The sequence below is a fragment of the Bos indicus x Bos taurus genome, chromosome 1 (assembly GCF_003369695.1).
Source record: "Bos indicus x Bos taurus breed Angus x Brahman F1 hybrid chromosome 1, Bos_hybrid_MaternalHap_v2.0, whole genome shotgun sequence".
Lineage (NCBI taxonomy): Eukaryota > Metazoa > Chordata > Mammalia > Artiodactyla > Bovidae > Bos > Bos indicus x Bos taurus.
In genome coordinates this window covers 28,909,667-28,927,762 of record NC_040076.1, presented here as the reverse complement: position 1 = coordinate 28,927,762, position 18,096 = coordinate 28,909,667, and the positions used below count along the sequence as shown (strand labels likewise).

At 36.9% G+C, this 18,096-nt stretch overlaps 1 protein-coding gene across 1 annotated transcript in view; it reads left to right on the top strand.

Moving 5' to 3' along the window:
- Nucleotides 1-18,096, top strand: part of GBE1 (1,4-alpha-glucan branching enzyme 1) — a 321,456-nt gene that overhangs the window by 278,023 nt on the left and 25,337 nt on the right. The window contains exons 13-14 of the mRNA XM_027551221.1: nucleotides 958-1,142; nucleotides 2,777-2,907. Of these exons, the coding sequence (XP_027407022.1) occupies nucleotides 958-1,142; nucleotides 2,777-2,907 (316 nt within the window). The remainder of the gene's footprint in view (nucleotides 1-957; nucleotides 1,143-2,776; nucleotides 2,908-18,096) is intronic.

Sequence of the window (18,096 nt, the reverse complement as noted above, 5' to 3'; positions counted from 1 at the left end):
AAATAAAACTCTAACTTGAGGAAAACAGCAGGAGCCACTCTATTAGGCTACTAATATCTAAATTTGATTTTCAGAATGAAGAATGTGTAATGTATATGTGTTATTGTTTTATTTCAATTTTAGAGCCTCTGGTTCTCATCATTACAATGAGAAATAATATTAAAGGGGTTCCCAACAAGGTGTTCCAGGTGTACACATGCACACACACACACACACACACACATACCCACACACATACCACATTTAAATTAAAATATAAGTCTATGGTGGCACATAGATCTGAGAAATAAATGGGAAAATGAATAATAAAATTAATGCCTTGGGTTTCTGTAGCACCCCAAGTTTAAAACCTGAAGTATAAAACATACTTGCCTAATGGGATGAGGTAGAAAGAACTTTGGATTTTAATAAGAAGAACTAGATTTTAATGGTTGCTTTTCTAGTTACTATCTGTGTGAGGTTGGGCAAATCCCTTAACTGTCAAGAGCTTTGTATTTCTCATCTGTGAAATGGATATAATAGGGAGTCTTTGGAGGATCAAAAAATAATGTACATACAACCTTTGGAAATTGCAAAGCATGGTCCAGATTTCAGAGATTATAGAAGTAAGAGATTTCAAAAATGATTCAGAGATTTCAGAGATTATTTCAGAGATGAAATAAGGATGACAGAGATACTGTTTCCAGTTTGCACATGAGAAAAAAAAAAATGAGATGTGGAAAAAGGAATGTGTGGCCAGGCTAAAACCGGACCTGGGCTTTTGAGTCCAAATGCTGGCAGTATTGTGTGCTTGACTATGCTGTTTCTAAACTAGGGTTGTGCGTATTTCACAGGGCATAGCTGTAGTAAATTAACCTAAACTGATTTCAAGGACTTTTAAACATTTAATTATTGAGATATCTTAATAAGAAGTGCTAATATTAACCAGATGATGTTGATGTTTGCTTTCAAATGCAGGTAATGAATTTGGGCATCCTGAATGGTTAGACTTCCCAAGAAAAGGAAATAATGAGAGCTACCATTATGCACGAAGGCAGTTTCATTTAACTGATGATGACCTTCTTCGCTATAAGTTCCTAAATAACTTTGACAGGGATATGAATAAATTGGAAGAAAGATGTGGTTGGCTTTCAGCTCCACAGGTAAGCTCTTTACTCTCAATGTTATGTTTTAGTCACCAGTGTTGTACATGCTTAGAATGGCAATTGACCTAAATCTATATGCAGATCTCTTAAAGAGCACTTTATTATTCCACGCACAGTGCCCTGTGACATTCTTCAGGTTGTCAAAACATGTCACCAAAATCTCCCCAATAGATAACGAAAATCTTCAGCATAATTCCCTGCTTACTTTCCTGGGTAGCTTGTCGTTGTTGTTTAAATTTGGTAATTTTTATTTCAATTGGTTAAAACTAATGACAAAAGCTCCACATGGAATCCATTTTGGAAATTGCTGTGGAAACATCTTAATTGTTTTGACTGTTTTTTCTTTATATAAATAATTATGCTGTCATAATGAGACTACTTTGACAACATGGAGATTTCTTTATTCTTATTTTTCCTTCCTTTACTGGTCTCTAACTTGTCATTTCAATAGATGCCATTATACCTGCATGCTGTTTTGTATTTTTCATGAGGCTGACTCTCCTCTGGAATTAAAGTCTCAGTTTTTCAATAAGTTTTAGAAAATGTAATTAACAAGTGAAAATTTTATACAGGCTTTTTTTTTTTCCCCCTTTGCAAAAATTAGCATATAGTATGTGTTACTTATAATCCATTTGCTTTTTACTGGTGCCGTTTGAAATTACTGTTGATGTGTTTTTACTTTGGTGTCTCTGATTTTTTTTTAATGGTTGAACAAAGGTACTTATACATTCAGGAAGATTGGCTACATGACACGAATGCCCTAATCGCATTTGTTAGTAGTGCTGTTTCCAGAAGAGAGAGCAAAATGATGCTCCTTTTCAATAGGAACAATGTTGAATACCAAAAGGCATGCTGTTTACTCTAGAGCCTTAGCTCACATTTCTAAATTACCAAGAGTAGTGCTGCTGACACGCATGGAAATAAGTCCTCTCAGAGCTGGGGCTGGAAGAGGGTAGGGCTGAAAAAGCAAAAGCTTCTCACTGCCTACTGTAAAATGTGATGTAGAAAATAAGAGAGCTTGTAGATGTTGTAATTGCTTTTGAAACTCTCTTTCATTAGACCAAAAAAAAAAAAAAAAATGTAGATTGTCAAGGCCTTTTGGTTGCTTTTGAATCTGACAAAACCATGCAATACTATAAAGTTTTTAAGAAAAATTCAACTTCAGAAATCTGGATATAATAACAGTATTACAGTATATTTTGAAAAATAATTTGATATGCCTTCACTTATGAGTCTAGAGACTAAAACAAAAGTCTTAAAGAAAATTCACTTATAAGTAGTTCTAATGTACTTGCTCACACAGACACACACAAGTGCTTTCTGTATAGCACAGGCACTGTGTTTTTACTTAAAACCTAATCCTCTGTCTGTGTTTTGTTTGAGGTTGGCAATTGGTTGGTGAGATTTGTGTACTCTTTAAGCAATGTTTGAAACTGCTGTTGGCCTTGATATGGCAAAATTTTGATATGGCAAAATTTCAATAAGTTCAAAAAGTATAACATGCTAGCACTTTCATTTTTGGCTTAATAACAAGGCTGTTAAGAAAGACAAAAACCAACTTTTTGTAAAGAATTTACTTATAGCAGCATCTGGCTATTATTTGTATATATTCTATGTGTTAATTCTTGCAGGCCCATGTGAGTGAAAAGCATGAAGACAATAAGATCATTGCTTTTGAGAGAGCTAGTCTTCTTTTCATCTTCAACTTTCATCCAAGCAAGAGCTATACTGATTACCGAGTTGGAACAACATTGCCAGGAAAATATCCTTTTTGTTGCCAGTGAACATGACTGTCATTCAATTTTTATTACATCATAGAGTGTAAGAAAGACTAATGCTGATCTTGGTGACAGTAGCTCTCAGGTTCTTCATCTGAAAACTGAGGGACTTGAAATAGTTAATGTATCTTTGCTCAGTTCAGTTACACTAAAGTAATCCTGAACTCCATTCTGGCTCTAAAAAGTATGATTATGAACATTCTCTTAAGTAGTATTTTAATTCAGTGTGTAGTATAGGAGGTGATTGTTGTTTCTTTTTATGAAAATATTTTATAAGTTGCCTCTGAGAGTCATCTCCTTTCCCTTCTCCATGGAATGCATGAGTAAATGGTAGTTGTAAAGATGGCCTCCTTCTCTTTTCTTTTTCCTGTCTTCTAAAATACAAGACATAGCTCACTTTTTGGGGGGGTCTGAATTGATAAGAAATCAGTGCATGAGAGATGTAAGCAAAGGAAATATCAGGGAGAATCTACATTCATTTATTCATCCATTCATTCATTTCACAGATGTTTTATGAGTACCTATTTATTGAACACCTGCATGTCAGCCCTGTGTGAAATGCTGGAAACACAGGAATTTTCCTGGCAGATATAGTCACGGCCTTCATCGGGCTTTTAAACTAGTGAAGAAGACAAATATTAATCATTTGAAGTGTGATCCCTGTTACGAAATGAAGCATGCATGTGTTTGAAAGAGTTTAGGACTTACCCAATCCATGGGAAAAAAAGCAACAGATTCAGGATATAGTAATGACAACCCAGCGCAGATTTTTAAACAAGCAGGAGAAAGAATGTGTTCTTCCCCGGAAGCCCTGATAGTGATTAATGTCTGCCACTGGAGGAAGATGCCTGATGCCAGCATGATCTCTTACGAGCCAGGGTGTCTCTAGCCTACAGTAAGAGAAACCCCCCTATTCAACTGGCTCAGGCAATAAGGAAAAGTGCATTTTGCCGAACAATGGAAGCCCTGAGGTCAGGTGACCCCAGCACTGTGACAGTATCATCAGGTTCCCTGGTCTACTGGCCTTCCCACTTCCAACTCTCAGGGTGCCAGCAGCGTCCAAAGGGTGTCACCTGATAGAGTTGCAAGACAACAGCCTTGGTTCCAAATGTCCCCTTCAGACACAACAAAAGGCAAATCGATTTGTATGGTTTTCAGGAACTAAGTCACTTTAGCAAATTTCCTTTGTATTCCATTGACCAGAATTCACTCACTTATCCACAGAGAAGTGTCTAGGGAGGAGAATGCTTTCCTCATGAGTAGCTTAATCAGGAATTACCCGCTGAGTCTCCAGGAAGCAACCTTCTTGGGGAAGTGGTCGTCCAGATAGAATGTTTCTCTGGCCGTAAGGAGGAAAAGGCCACGATGTCCGGTGAGTAGCCTGTGGCGTCTGCCACCACCTGGTGCTGCTCAGGGATGCTGCAGGTGGTGAAAGATGTTCCCTGTCTTCTCTCCACCCCTCCCCAATCACCCTATCCCCTAGGACATCAGAGCATGTAGGAGAGAAGTCTATTAGGCTGCCCCAGTTAACACAGAGACTGCTCAGATCATGGAAATCAGTGTCACGGGGTTGTCTGCCCTGAAGAAGAGCTGTACTGGTCAGGAGGCAACTGTTCTTACCATCTCCTTGAAGAAATACAAACAGCTGCTAGACATGTAGCAACTCATACATGAGCCTTCTCGGTGACAAAAGGCTCAAGTACTAAATCCTAGACTAGATCCTGCTGTGTCTAATGATGGCATATAATCAAATTGTAATTTTGATTATTATAAAACCAAAATGCATTTACAGAACACTTGGGATCTATTGCAATGTTTGGTAGTTAAGCACTGCCCTTGACCCTAAGTCGGAGAGAAGAGATTTGTAAACCCAAGCTAAGATGTAAGGCATGATGCAGTACAGGGGCTGGGGCAGGAGTGTTCCATGGGACAACAGAGGGGAAGTAAAAGAAAAAGAAATAAATGTGAGGGTGGGGGTGGAAAGAGAAACAGAGATTGAGTAATTGATTGATTAATGAGATTTTTAAGCCTATATCACAGAGAGAGGGAGACAGAGATGATTTGTAGACTAATTGATTAAGAAAAGACCTTAAAACCTGGACTTTGAGAAATGGATAAAAATGGTAGAAAAAAATTGAGGAAGGCCATTCCTGCTGTTCGAAATCATAGCCTATTCTTAGATAATGGACAATACAATAGATTAATTGGGAGAATGATGACCCAAAAAGTACTTGGAGATTAAACTGAAAAGATAGATTGTGATCACATAATAGAAGATTTTAATTCCTTTTAACTAGTTTAGGGTTTTTGTTTTTTTTTTTTTTTTGGAGTTTCATTAGGATCACTAACAAATGGAAATAATGGAATTTCACTGATGTTGTTTAGGAGAAAAACTTGGCTTAAGCTACACTGAACTCCTGTCTGAAGTCTGTGTGATTTAACAAATATTATTAAATGAAATATGTATAATATTATAGTATATTTTATTAAACAAAACCCACCCAAAAGTTAATTTCATTTTGTGATACAAAGTTACACTGTATGTGAAAGTCTAGTTTGGCTTTGGTACACCTTGCCACAAATTGAATCTTTCAAAACTTAGCAATTTGTTTAAATGTCTTAAAACACCTTTTATACAGAAGTTTTCCATTTTAATAAACACTGAACACTTCATATTAGTGACCACAGAAAATGTACACATTATGTGTTGTAGTGATATACACATCTTGGAAAATTGGGCCATATCTTCATAGAAGTCACAGTTGCAGCCTTAGTCATCTGTTGCACCTCTAAGAGAACCTTGAAAATATTGTTGCTTCTTTTATTACAAGGATTTTGTCTCCTACAGATCTGTGTCCACTTGGGCCTTCTTTACTCTGGCTGGCTTTCTCATTCCTCCCTTTCTGTCAACAAGCTGTAACTAATTCCCGTATGTTATTGCCTCCTCTGAGGACATTTGCATTTTAATAACCAGTCTCCTTGAATACTCAACAGTATGCTGGACCTAATGAACTAGATATCTAATAGAATATTTTTTTAAAAATGAGTATTTTTTTGGGATGGAAAGAGAGCAGGAGAGCATTTTCAACATACCTGAAACCATACTTTCTAATTAGCTACATATTAATACTGTCAGCCTTAAATCTTAGCTTGAAATTATAAAATCTTCTGGATTTTGTGATGGTTTGTACTCTGATGACCCAGTTCAGTGCAGAAATCCCATCTATATATTCCTCTGCAAATCATAGCTGTCATTAGGACACTTTCCAGTCCTATGACTCTCACTCTTTCACAAGATAAACAATTCAAGGTTTGTTGTTGTTGTTGTTGTTGTTTTTAATGTAGCCTTACATGTCAATGTATTATATCTGTACTCTGGGGCCAATGCCTGTTCTACATGACAGCTATTCAAATCAAAAAGTTGTTTGATGTTCGTCACAATACCACCTCTCCCTGGTCTTCCCTCTTCCAGACCAAAAATACCTCTGGTTTCTTTAATAGATTCTTGTGATGCTTTCCAGACCTGTTAGCATCATGTCTCTCTTATCAAAATGTACCTAGTATTGTTCACTTTCCTCTTCGTTGTGCTTCCGGAACTAACAGCAGAATATTCCAGATAACGGTCTGGCAAGTATGGCATGGAGTGCCCCATTACCTCCTCTTGTCTTGAGACTGCTCTCTCTCGTCAATGGAGTTAAAGTTACACCAGCTTTTCTGGCAACCATCACATTCATATAAAAAGTTTTAGTTTTCTTTTCTGTGTACTTGTATTATGACATATCTCCCTTACTCTTTATTTATTCAGCTAATTTAATTAAAATCCCAAATTTAATATTGAGCGTGATTTTTACCTCTCACTTGTTAATAGACAAGATAAAAGAGTACTAGAATATTAGTGATAGGATTGTACTGCCTTCCCTAAGCAGTAGATAGATCTCTTCTTTCAGCTTCTTGTTGTTCCTTGCTTGGCTTACACAGTCCTTTTTATTATCCTTAGCATTGTACAAGTCTCATTTCTTTTTGGTCTTTCATCTTTCTGACTTTATCCTTATACCTTTAAACACCATTGTAGTTCAGCATTATAGAATCATTTCTAGAATAGGAAGTACAAAAATATTGGTATTTCTATGCTGCAGTTTCTGACTTTACCAAAGTATTCTATGCCATTGGTATTTCCAACTACCCAGCCAGTGTGAATTGAATACAGATTTCCTCTGTGAAGGATCCACAGAGGCAAGATTGGATGTGTTAATCAAGTCAAGAAATTCATCAAATTTTTAATTCCCAGGAAAGCAGGATTTGGTACCAGAATGAATTTAAAGTTTCTAAAGAAGTCATTTGAACTTCTTCTGTCACTATGAAATATAAACCTGCAGTAGGTAGCATGTTTGAATTCTTGAATAGTTCCATTTTTTGAACCAGTGTATCCTGTATATCAAATAGCAAGACATCAACTTTCACTCATATCTGTGTGGAATATGAGCTGACTGTCTTTCCAAGAAACTGTTGTAAGGGGAGCTATTTTGGGGGCAATGCCAGGCAGAATAGAAGCAACACTTTAAGAGTACTTTCAGCTGTCACTTCAAAATAAGATGATAAATTTGGAAGGTTGAAGGGGTGTCTGCTTTGTATTACTAAGGTTTTGAACCCAGTCTTCATGGTGACTTCTAAAGGACATAGTGTCGTTTCTGCAAAAGGAACATGCAGGATTATTCTAGAAAACAAACAACAAATAACAACAGTAAAAACACTTTGCCGGTGCACTGTCTCCCATTTGTCTTTCTATCCACTAATCTTCAGTGTGATAGTCACCAGTGTTCTTCCGTTCAGTGGATAGTAACGTGAGTAAAACAGAACTGAGACCCAATGTACTGGCTAAGGAGGTACATTCACAGTGATGGTCAGGAACACAAGATGCTGTATGATATAGGATATTGGTTTATGATTTTACATTGTTTAGCTGGGTAGAAAGTGAAAGTGAAGTCACTCATTTGTGTCCGACTCTTTGCGACCCCATGCACTGTAGCCCACCAGGCTCCTCCATCCATGGGATTCTCCAGGCAAGAATACTGGAGTGGGTTGCCATTTCCTTCTCCAGGAGATCTTCCCGACCCAGGGATTGAACCCAGGTCTCCCGCACTGTAGGCAGATGCTTTACCGTTTGAGCCACCTAGAAAGAAACATAATTCCCTTTATAATATCAGAATCAGTATTTTATTTCTATGGTCACATTTCTTCAATTAGACCATTATCAAATCAGTGTTGAATCAAAAGGAAGACTGCTAAACCCCGAAGGACAGACTGCTCTCTCTAATCCATTTTGAGTAACATAAATGATGATGCCTCATTTTGAGGGATGTAGGGGGAAGTGTGGGTATAGGGGATCTCTTTTGAGGTCCTTCTGTTTGCTAGCATTAAAAAAAAAATCTAGTTTAGTATTTCTAGGTGCCCTATAAGTTAAGTTGTGTTAGATTCATGTGACCAATCAGGAAATGAGGGCTTTATGTAACTATCTAACTTCCTCCAGCACACAGCTGGTGAAGGTTGAGCAGGGTGTTACAAAGCCCATGTTCTTCCTCTTTCTGTCCATTCTTGGGTGCATACATGTGGCCAGTGGTGGCAGTAACAGTGACATGAGCAATGCTGATTTATTTCTGTAATGTTCAAAGTGATTTTGTTATATTTCTAGGAGAATAGGCAGCATGAGAGAATCATACACAATTTCATGGCATGAGCTTTTCTCTCGTCAGCTTCCCTCAGTACCTCACCATCACCCTCTACAAATTCTTCCCCATGACCCCTATCATCATCATCCAAAAGAAAAAATAAAGTATTTTTAAAGAATAAAACATGAAATAATTGACTCAGGTCAATTACTGTGATTTCTCTTCATTATGGAAGAGAATATAAATATGCTATAATTCTTTGTTCAAAGTGGGACTCTTCTGGTGCATCACGTCAATTAAGTTTACTGTGAAATATTCACGTAAGTGTTAAGCCCTCGTAGATCATTTATAAAGTGTGTGTCTTGGTATATACAGATTCTTATCACTCCAAGAGTGTAAACAACAGCAGTATCAAATGTTTTCAAATCTTTTGTCAGCATGCTGTTGAGGTGGGTGTGGGAATAATAGTGTACTAGCAGCCCCCTTTCCAAATGGCTTTTCAAACTGTTAGAATATTGCAATGTTTAGAGGAGTAATCATCAAGTATGGCTTGTGAAGACTATGTGAATCCAGGCCAAAAATATTTAAAACTAAGGGAACAGATGAGTAAATAGTTGGATCTGACTCAAGATCTTTGCATTATTTTCATTAAACTGCTGCAAGATGTACTTTTTAAAATATAAATTCAGACACTGACATTTGCAACCTGTACACAGCGTTTCTTATGAGCAAATAAGGTCACTTGGATGATTCACTGAAGTGTGATCACTGAAGGCAGAGATGTGGCTGTGAGTTGCTTAGTTTACAGGAGCCTTTGAAGCATGCTTATATAACATTCTGTGTTTATTAGAATCTGGGCTTTGTGCAGCAAATAAAAACAAAGGACTTAATATAGGATTGGCTAGATGGCCACATTCTATTCAGATTTGATATGTAAAGGTTAATTTCTGGACTAAAAATGTAGAGCTTAAACATTATACTTTTCCACATTTACCAAGTTTTGATTAAAAAAATTTTTTTAAGAAATATAAGTGCTTCTGATAGAAGATCTACATAGTGACTTTGAACACATTTGCATATGTGAGGAGAGAGAAAGTGTGTGCTTTTACTCTGTGTGGCCATATAGTGATGAAGCTCTTTATGTGAACAGGGACAGATAATCCTACTAACAGTGCTATATTTAAGTCCCTCTTTTTTTCAGTAGCTTCACTATGGATGTATACTCATGGCCTTGGTTCTCCTCCTTTAGTTTCAAGATGATAGTGATACTTCTAAACATTACCTAGAGGTACTTCCAGTAATTTTTCATTGTTAAACCCTGTCCAGAAATCCCTGAGATTTAATGATAATAACAAATGTGTACCCTCACCTCCACTGGCAATAAAGAGTCTATGATTTAGCTTCATTTCTCTACTCAGAAATTTGAGATGAATCATAAAGTAAGAAAAATATTTTGTAACTGATGTAACACTTCAAGATTGGCTTTAATAAAAAAAAAGATTGGCTTAATATATATTCATAAGACTATAGGCAGTAATGAATAATGAGTGAGCCCTTACTACACACATATGTTTTAGATTTTTTTAGTAACTGAGTGTTATTCAGTGTCTCAGCGCTTCTGAGACATTCAACACCATTTCTGTTTTTGGTTTATAGCTCAATTGCTCAGTGATGGTCTCCTCTGGTTCCAGAAATTCATCTAACAATAGCTCAGTCAAGATTTCTCTTCTCTGTTTCTTGTCCTTCTGGAGAATAAAGAAATCAGAAATACTGCTGCATCATCCTATAAAAACAGTACATTCTCCCCTGCCAGTTGTATCACTAATGAGGGGAAAACATTCATTCCTAGCATAATTATTTTTACCAGTTTGTGAAAGGAGGTATTCAGTTCAGTTGCTCTGTCATGTCTGAGTCTTTGTGATCCCATGGACTGCAGCACACCAGGCTTCCCTGTCCATCACCAACTCCCAGAGCTTGCTCAAACTCATGTCCGTTGAGTCGGTGATGCCATCCAACCGTCTCATCCTCTGTTGTCCCCTTCTCCTCCTGTCTTCAATCTTTCCCAGCATCAGGGTCTTTTCCAATGAGTCAGTTCTCTGCATCAGGTGACCAAAATATTGGAGCTTCAGCTTCAGCATCAGTCCTTCCAATGGATATTCAAGTATTATTATATGGAAATTGACTCCAAGATACTTGGTAAGACTGAGTGTCTCTCTTACCTACATATTAGCAATTATATTTTTACTTGGAATGTATGAGGTAAACATAAAACTAAATTGTTGATGGAAGGATGGATAGATGAATAGATGATGATGAAGAGAGAGATGGGCAGATGAGTGGATGATGAATAGATGGATGAATGGACAGATGGATGGATGGATAGATGGAGGATAGGACTCTCTCAAGGTGGAAAAGCCCCTGAAGTTGTTTAAAGTTAATTAAGAAACAAAGATTTCTATAATTCATTGATTTCCCCTTAGAACAGATATTTAATTAAATGGTAGAAAGGAAAAAGTTGATAAAACATTATAAATAACATATATCATAATTTTGTAGAATTTAAAATTATGGAGTCTGCTGTCAGAATACTTGCTGAACAGACTTTCATAATAAGATCTACCATCTATTCCAAACTTATTACATTTTGCATGCTATAAGCACTTTACACTTACTATCTCATTTAGTAAATTTTTTTTCCTTTCCTGTGGAATAGCATTGCAAACTCTAATGGAAGGAAAGCCACAATGAACATTGGCCTGAAAGGTTTCATATTTGGCTTTCTTTTTAAATACTCTTTTATTTAATCAGTCCAGAACAGATTGTTCTCTTCTGTTTTGAAAAAAAAAATTATATTTATCACCTTTATATCTGATGACATTTTTTAAATAGAGCATTCATTATCTACAATAAATCTCTAATACTGAATGTTAATTTACCTTTTACTTCTGGCTCTCTGTAGAAATTAGCACCCCCCCCCCCGCCTTTTTTTTTTCCCCCCCACTGAATATCTCCTGCCTACGAGAAAGCTGCTTAGATCTTCTGTAAGTAAGATTTTTTTATTTTCACCATTTTCTATTAAGCTTTTCTAACTCAGAATCTCACAGGGTCAAACTGAGGGCTCAGTGTTTCATTTAAATGTGAAAATGGTACTGTGAGTATTCCACAAGATTTCTTAAAATTAATCCATGATATAATTACTGGTTCCCTATAACTATTTAAAGGCTCCTAAGGATATATGGATGCTATAGCCAAAAGAAAGTTATCTTTTTCTAGATAAAAGTGGAAAAAGTAAAGCCATGAACAGTGTGTTCTCAGAAACAGTGGTTTCAGTTATAACCCTATGTAAGAATCATTTCTGGTTCTATTAATGTGCTTTCTTACCCTAATAATGGAAAAATGCCTAATTCCTATTTTATTTGTGAAATTTATCTGTGAAACTTACTGATATTCTTGGTAGTTATATGTTATGAACTGTTGAATAAGGAAAGCATTTTTTAGATGCTATCAAGTAAAATCATTTAATTAATGAATGTATAACTTAAGTATGGTCATATTACCTCTCATTGTTGTTGAGTCGCTAAGACATGTCCAACTCTGCGACTCCGTGGACTGTAGCCCACCAGGATCCTCTGTCTGTGGGATTTCCCAGCCAAGAATACTGGGATAGGTTGCCATTTCCTTCTCCAGGGGATCTTCCTGACCCAGGAATTGAACCTGCATCTCCTGCATTGCAGGCAGATTCTTTACCACTGAGCTACAAGACAAGCCCCATTACCTTTTATTGGCAGACAATAAATGTCTATTATAGGAACACTAATTGAAACAAAATTATTTTCTGTCTGTAAAATTATAACCATTACTTTAATTTTTCTAATAAGCTCTTTATTATTTTTGTTTTTGCGTGCTTAGTCACTTCAGTCATGTCTGATTCTTTGCAACCCTATGGACTTAGCCCACCCTCGGGGCTCCTCCCAGGCAAGAATACTGGAGTGGGTTGTCATTTCCTGTTCCAGGAGATCTTCCTGACCCAGGGATCAAACCCACGTCTTGGGTCTCCTGCATTTTCTGGCAGTCTTTACCACTGTACCATGAAGGAAATCCTCTTTATAATTTAGGGAGAGTCAATTTTCACTCCGCTACTTTTGCTTCTAACCCTCTTCCTTTTTATCCAGTTAAGGAAAACAAAAGGAAAATTAGTTTCTATGGTGGTAGCATTCTTTTCTGATTCTGAAACATTCTTTTCTTAAGTTTATTCTCTTACCCTAACATTTTTATCTCACAAAAGCTCATGTAACTTATATGATAGTAGATGTTTCTGGGTCTCATATTTGTAAACATTGAGAAATATGCTCTTATTACTTTGTTGTTCAATCATTCAGTCATGTCTGACTCTTTGCAACCCCATGGACTCCAGCATTCCAAGCTCCCCTGACCTTCACTATCTCCCAGAGTTTGTTCAAACTCATGTCCATTGAGTTGACGAGGCCATCCAACCTCTCATCCTCTGTTGCCCCCTTCTCTTCCTGACTTCAAAATTTCCCAGCATTAGGGTCTTCTCCAATGAGTCCACTGTTCACATCAGGTGGTCAAAGTATTGGAGCTTCAGCATCAGTCCTTCCAGCGAATATTCAGGACTGATTGATTTCCTTTAGGATTGACTGGTTGGATCTCCTTGCTTTCCAGTGGGATTCTAAGAGTCTTCTCTAACACTGCAGTTCAAAAGCATCAATTCTTTGGTGCTCAGCCTTCTTTATGGTCCACCTCTCACATCCATACATGACTAGTGGAAAAGCCATAGCTTTGACTAGACAGACCTTTACTGTGTCTGCTTTTTAATGCAGTGTCTAGCTTTGTCATAACTTTTCTTCCAAAGATAAAGCGTCTTTTAATTTCATGGCTACAGTCCCCATCTGCAGTGATTTTGGAGCCCAAGAAAATAAAGTCGATCACTGTTTCCATTGTTTCCCAGTCTATTTGCATGAAGTGATGGGACCAAATGCCATGATCCTATTTATTTGATGTTGAGTTTGAAGCCAGCTTTTTCACTCTCCTCTTTCACTTTCATCAAGAGGCTCTTTAGTTCTTCTTCACTTTCTGCCATAAGGGTAGAATCATCTGCATACCTGAGGTTACTGATATTTCTCCCAGCAATCTTGATTCCAGCTTGTGCTTCATCCAGCCCTGCATTTTGCATGATGTACTCTGCATATAAGTTAAATAAGCAGGGTAACAGTATACAGCCTTGATGTACTCCTTGCCCAATTTGGAACCAGTCCGTTGTTTGATGTCCAGTTCTAGCTGTTGTTTCTTGACCTGCATACAGATTTCTCAGAAAAAATTCTCTTTCAGAATTTTCTGCAGTTTGTTGTGATTCACATAGTCAAAGACTTTCCCATAGTCAATGAAGCAGAAGTAGATTTTTTTTTTTTTGAATCCTCTTGCTTTTTCTATCATCCAGTGGATGTTGGCAATTAGACCTCTGATTCCTCTGCCGTTTCTAAATTCAGCTTGTACATCTGAAGTTCTCAGTCCATATACTCTTGAGGCTTCACTTGCAGATTTTTGAGCATTACCTTGTTAGCATGTTAAATGAGTACAACTGTGTGGTAGTTTGAATAATCTTTGGCATTGCCCTTCTTTGGGACTGTAATGAAAACTGACCTTTAAAATGCAATACTTGTTAAATAACTATAAAAATAAATAATTAAGTCTACATAGAATTTGATTCAAAATGTGCCAGAGTTTTTACTCATTCAATTGTGTAAGTTATCTTTATGTTTAACTATCACAGCCAAAACATTTGATGATTTTGTTTTGAATTGTACAAAAATGCACTTTGCAAAAACAACTCAGCAGCTTACTCTTTCCATGTGTAATTCTCTTCCACATCTGCCTAGTAAGATTAAACCAATATGATGGGTTTATAGATGCTTGTAAAGTACTATACTAGATTTATTATACCCCTGGGAAACACATATATTAACAATCACATAATGTGAGTTTACAGCTCTTTCACTCAATGTTTTTGATGCCTATGGAGAAATGTTTACTTTGAACCTTTCCTCTCACAATGCTTAACCTAGGGAAAATTTTGATAGGCATGGGCTGTGTGCCCAGAAGTGCTCAGGAATGACTGGGCATAATGATGCATGTTTGGGCACATACACACACATCCACAAACTCCAGTAGGCTTTGCTTGACACTTTCTCAAGGGAAGCTAGCTCAGCCCCTTCTCATTTACCTTTCTAAAGCACCGAGTTAGCCCTAAGGTATTAGATTTTCTATTTGATCTTAAAAATTAAAATACAAAGAAGCATATATATTGACTATGGTAGCGGTGGTTCTTAGTCACTAAGACATGTCCGTGTCTTATGATCCCATGGACTGTAGCTCAACAGGCTCCTCTGTCCAAGGGATTTCCCTCACAAGAATATTGGTGTGCACCAATATATTGATGATTCATTAATGCTAATAAGTTCTGACTTCAAATATATCAAAAGGATGTTTCTACTACCAACACTAAATGAATCAGCTTTCAAATGGTTAAGTATTTTAATGTTCATTTACTTTGCAGACTTTAACTGGCAGATGGTGGTAGAGTGATAGAAAATATTATACCTAAGTGCATATCCTGGCCTTGCCAAATTTTATATATATATATATATATAATATATATATAATGTACTTATATATGTGTATATATATGGTTTTCACCAGAGAAGGCAATGGCACCCACTCCAGTACTCTTGCCTGGAAAATCCCATGGACAGAGAAGCCTGGTAGTCTGCAGTCCATGGGGTCACTAAGAGTCGGACATGACTGAACGACTTCACTTTCACTTTTCACTTTCATGCATTGGAGAAGGAAATGGCAACCCACTCCAGTGTTCTTGCCTGAAGAATCCCAGGGACGGGGGAGCCTGGTGGGCTGCCGTCTATGAGGTCGCACAGAGTCGGACACGACTGAAGCGACTTAGCAGCAGCAGCAGCAGCATATGGTTTTCACAAGTTACTGTGATGTTCAATGCTTAAGTTCAGTCATCTGTATAAAGAAAGCACACCAGTAATGTTGATAATACAAGTCTTTGAATATGTGTCAGCTTTAGTGAACATGTAATCATTTACCCACTTCAACTAAGAATTAGATAAAATGTCTATCTCCAGGGCTCATACCAATCAGTTATTCACTTGAGAACTAATTGCTTCAAGCTGACATGCATTTGTTTAACTGTTGTGACTATTCTAAAGAGAAATCTTTTAAAATGTCTTGAGTAAAACTTTATAATGAAGTGGCATTGTGTTAGAAGTTATGTTGTACAGATCTGTACAGATAAAACAAGGGAAGAAACTCAAGGTTGTTTTTTTATGACTGAAGAAGTATTAAATTATTTCGTACAGTTTAGCAAAAGTACGCATAGATCAAAACCCAGGGAGGACACTGCAGTAGGAAAATAATGCAAAGAAGATCCTCTCAGTAAATATGCCAGGTATTAATCCAGGTCCTAGGTAGAGGGAGGAGGGGTGTGTAGGGAAGGACAACTCCCTTATAGAGATTTATTTAAATTAAAGAAAGAGAAAAAATATAATAATTAAATTTATAGGATGATAAAAGTAGATAATATATGTTGAAAAATTGGGGCAATTGCAAGAGGGTGTGTTGTGTGCTTAGTCGCTCAGTCGTGTCTGAATCTTTGCAATCCCATGGACTGTGGGATTGCACAGGACGGGGGCTCCTGTGTCCGTGCAATTCTCCAGGCAAGAATCCTGGAGTAGGTTGCCATGCCCTGCTCCAGGGGATCTTCCCAACCCAGGATCAAACCCAGGTCTTCTGCATTGCAGGCAGGGTCTTTATCAACTGAGCCACCAGGGAAGTATTTAATTTTCAGTTAGGATGTTCAGAGTAGTCTTCTCAGTCTTTCTCAAAAGCATGAGGATCATTATAAAAAGAATAAAATAAAAATTTTAAGTGTGTAGTCTTCAAAGAGGCCAAGGTACTGTCCAGTTAAGCTTCATTGTTCAATCTTTTTAAATAACAGGGAAATTGTTTAGATTCTAGTGAGAATAAAGTCATGGGGGAAAGGAAGGGGAATAAAGGTCAGAAAGAAAGAAAAGGCCAAGTTGGATTAAAAAGTAAGAGAATAAGTTGACATACTTTTAGTTTTGATCACTTAAGCTAGCAGTTTAAATGGTCCAGGGCCAATAATAATAATAATAATATAAAGAGTAATTAATAACTTGGGCACTTCTCCCAATTCTAGGGACTCTGTTAAGCACTTGATGTACACTGTTTCTGTGAATCCTCACAGTTACCCGTTGATATATTATCCCGATTTTAACAATAAGAAACTTAGCTTTAAGGAAATTCAGTAACTTGCTGGAAGACACATGGTAGGTAATTAAGAACTCAGACTAGAATGTAATTGTTGGGCCCCAAAGCCATGCACCCACTGTATTTTACTGTTGTAGGAAGCTTTCTCCTATTCTTATCTGTCTGCATGAAATGGCTTAGATGATGCTTACTTATGCTTGCAATTCTCATTATTTTTCAGGAATTTTGAAGTTTCCAATGATCTTCTCCCTTTATATATATTGCATAGAACTCAATTAAAGGCTGTATTAACATAAGTTTGAGTGAAGATGTTTCTTTATAGCCTATGTTAAAATTGAGTTCAAAACCACAATATATTTGTAAAAAATGTTGCATCTGCATGATCAAAATTCATTTTGATGAGAAAGCATGTGTTTGAAAGATGTATAAAAATCTGTTGTTTTTCTCTTTTGCAGTTCTCACGAGCTAATATTGCTTCATCAAATAATTGAATTTATAAGTTCTTTGGATAATCCTTGGGGCTTCCTTGGTACCTCAGTTGGTAAAGAATCTGCTTGCAGTGCAAGAGACCAGCTTTCAATCCCTGGGTCAGGAAGATTCCCTGGAGAAAGGAATGGCAACCCACTCCAGTATTCTTGCCTGGGAAACCCCATGGACAGAGTAACCTGGTGAGCTACCATCCATGGGGTCCCAAGAGTTGGATAGGATGTAGCAACTAAACCACTACCCTTGGGTAATTGTTAGTGGCACAGACAAAGAGCAACAGTTTTAAAGGGTAGTTAGTCTATAAGTGTAAGCATATTTTTTTGTTATTTTCTTTTCTTGAGTTACTGAGAAAAAAATGACATTTTTTAGTTCAATTATATAATCTTCTAGGACAAAGAAAAGTTCCTAATTAGGTTAGTCAAAGAATCCTGTAAAGTATTTAGAATAATATTCTTATTTGCATAGAGAAATATGTAGTGCTCAATATTTTATATTATCATTTGATTTGCTGTTACTGATGTGTGTCATTAAGCATGCCTAAGAATAAACTAATAATTTGCGTGCAAATGCATTTCAAAAAGCATAGCAATCCATTAATTAATGTGGTAGATTATATTTGAGTCCCTCCTCCTTTGAGTTTGTTTTATTGCTATTCTGCATTGTACAGTTTCTAAGAATGTATAATTAAGGAAG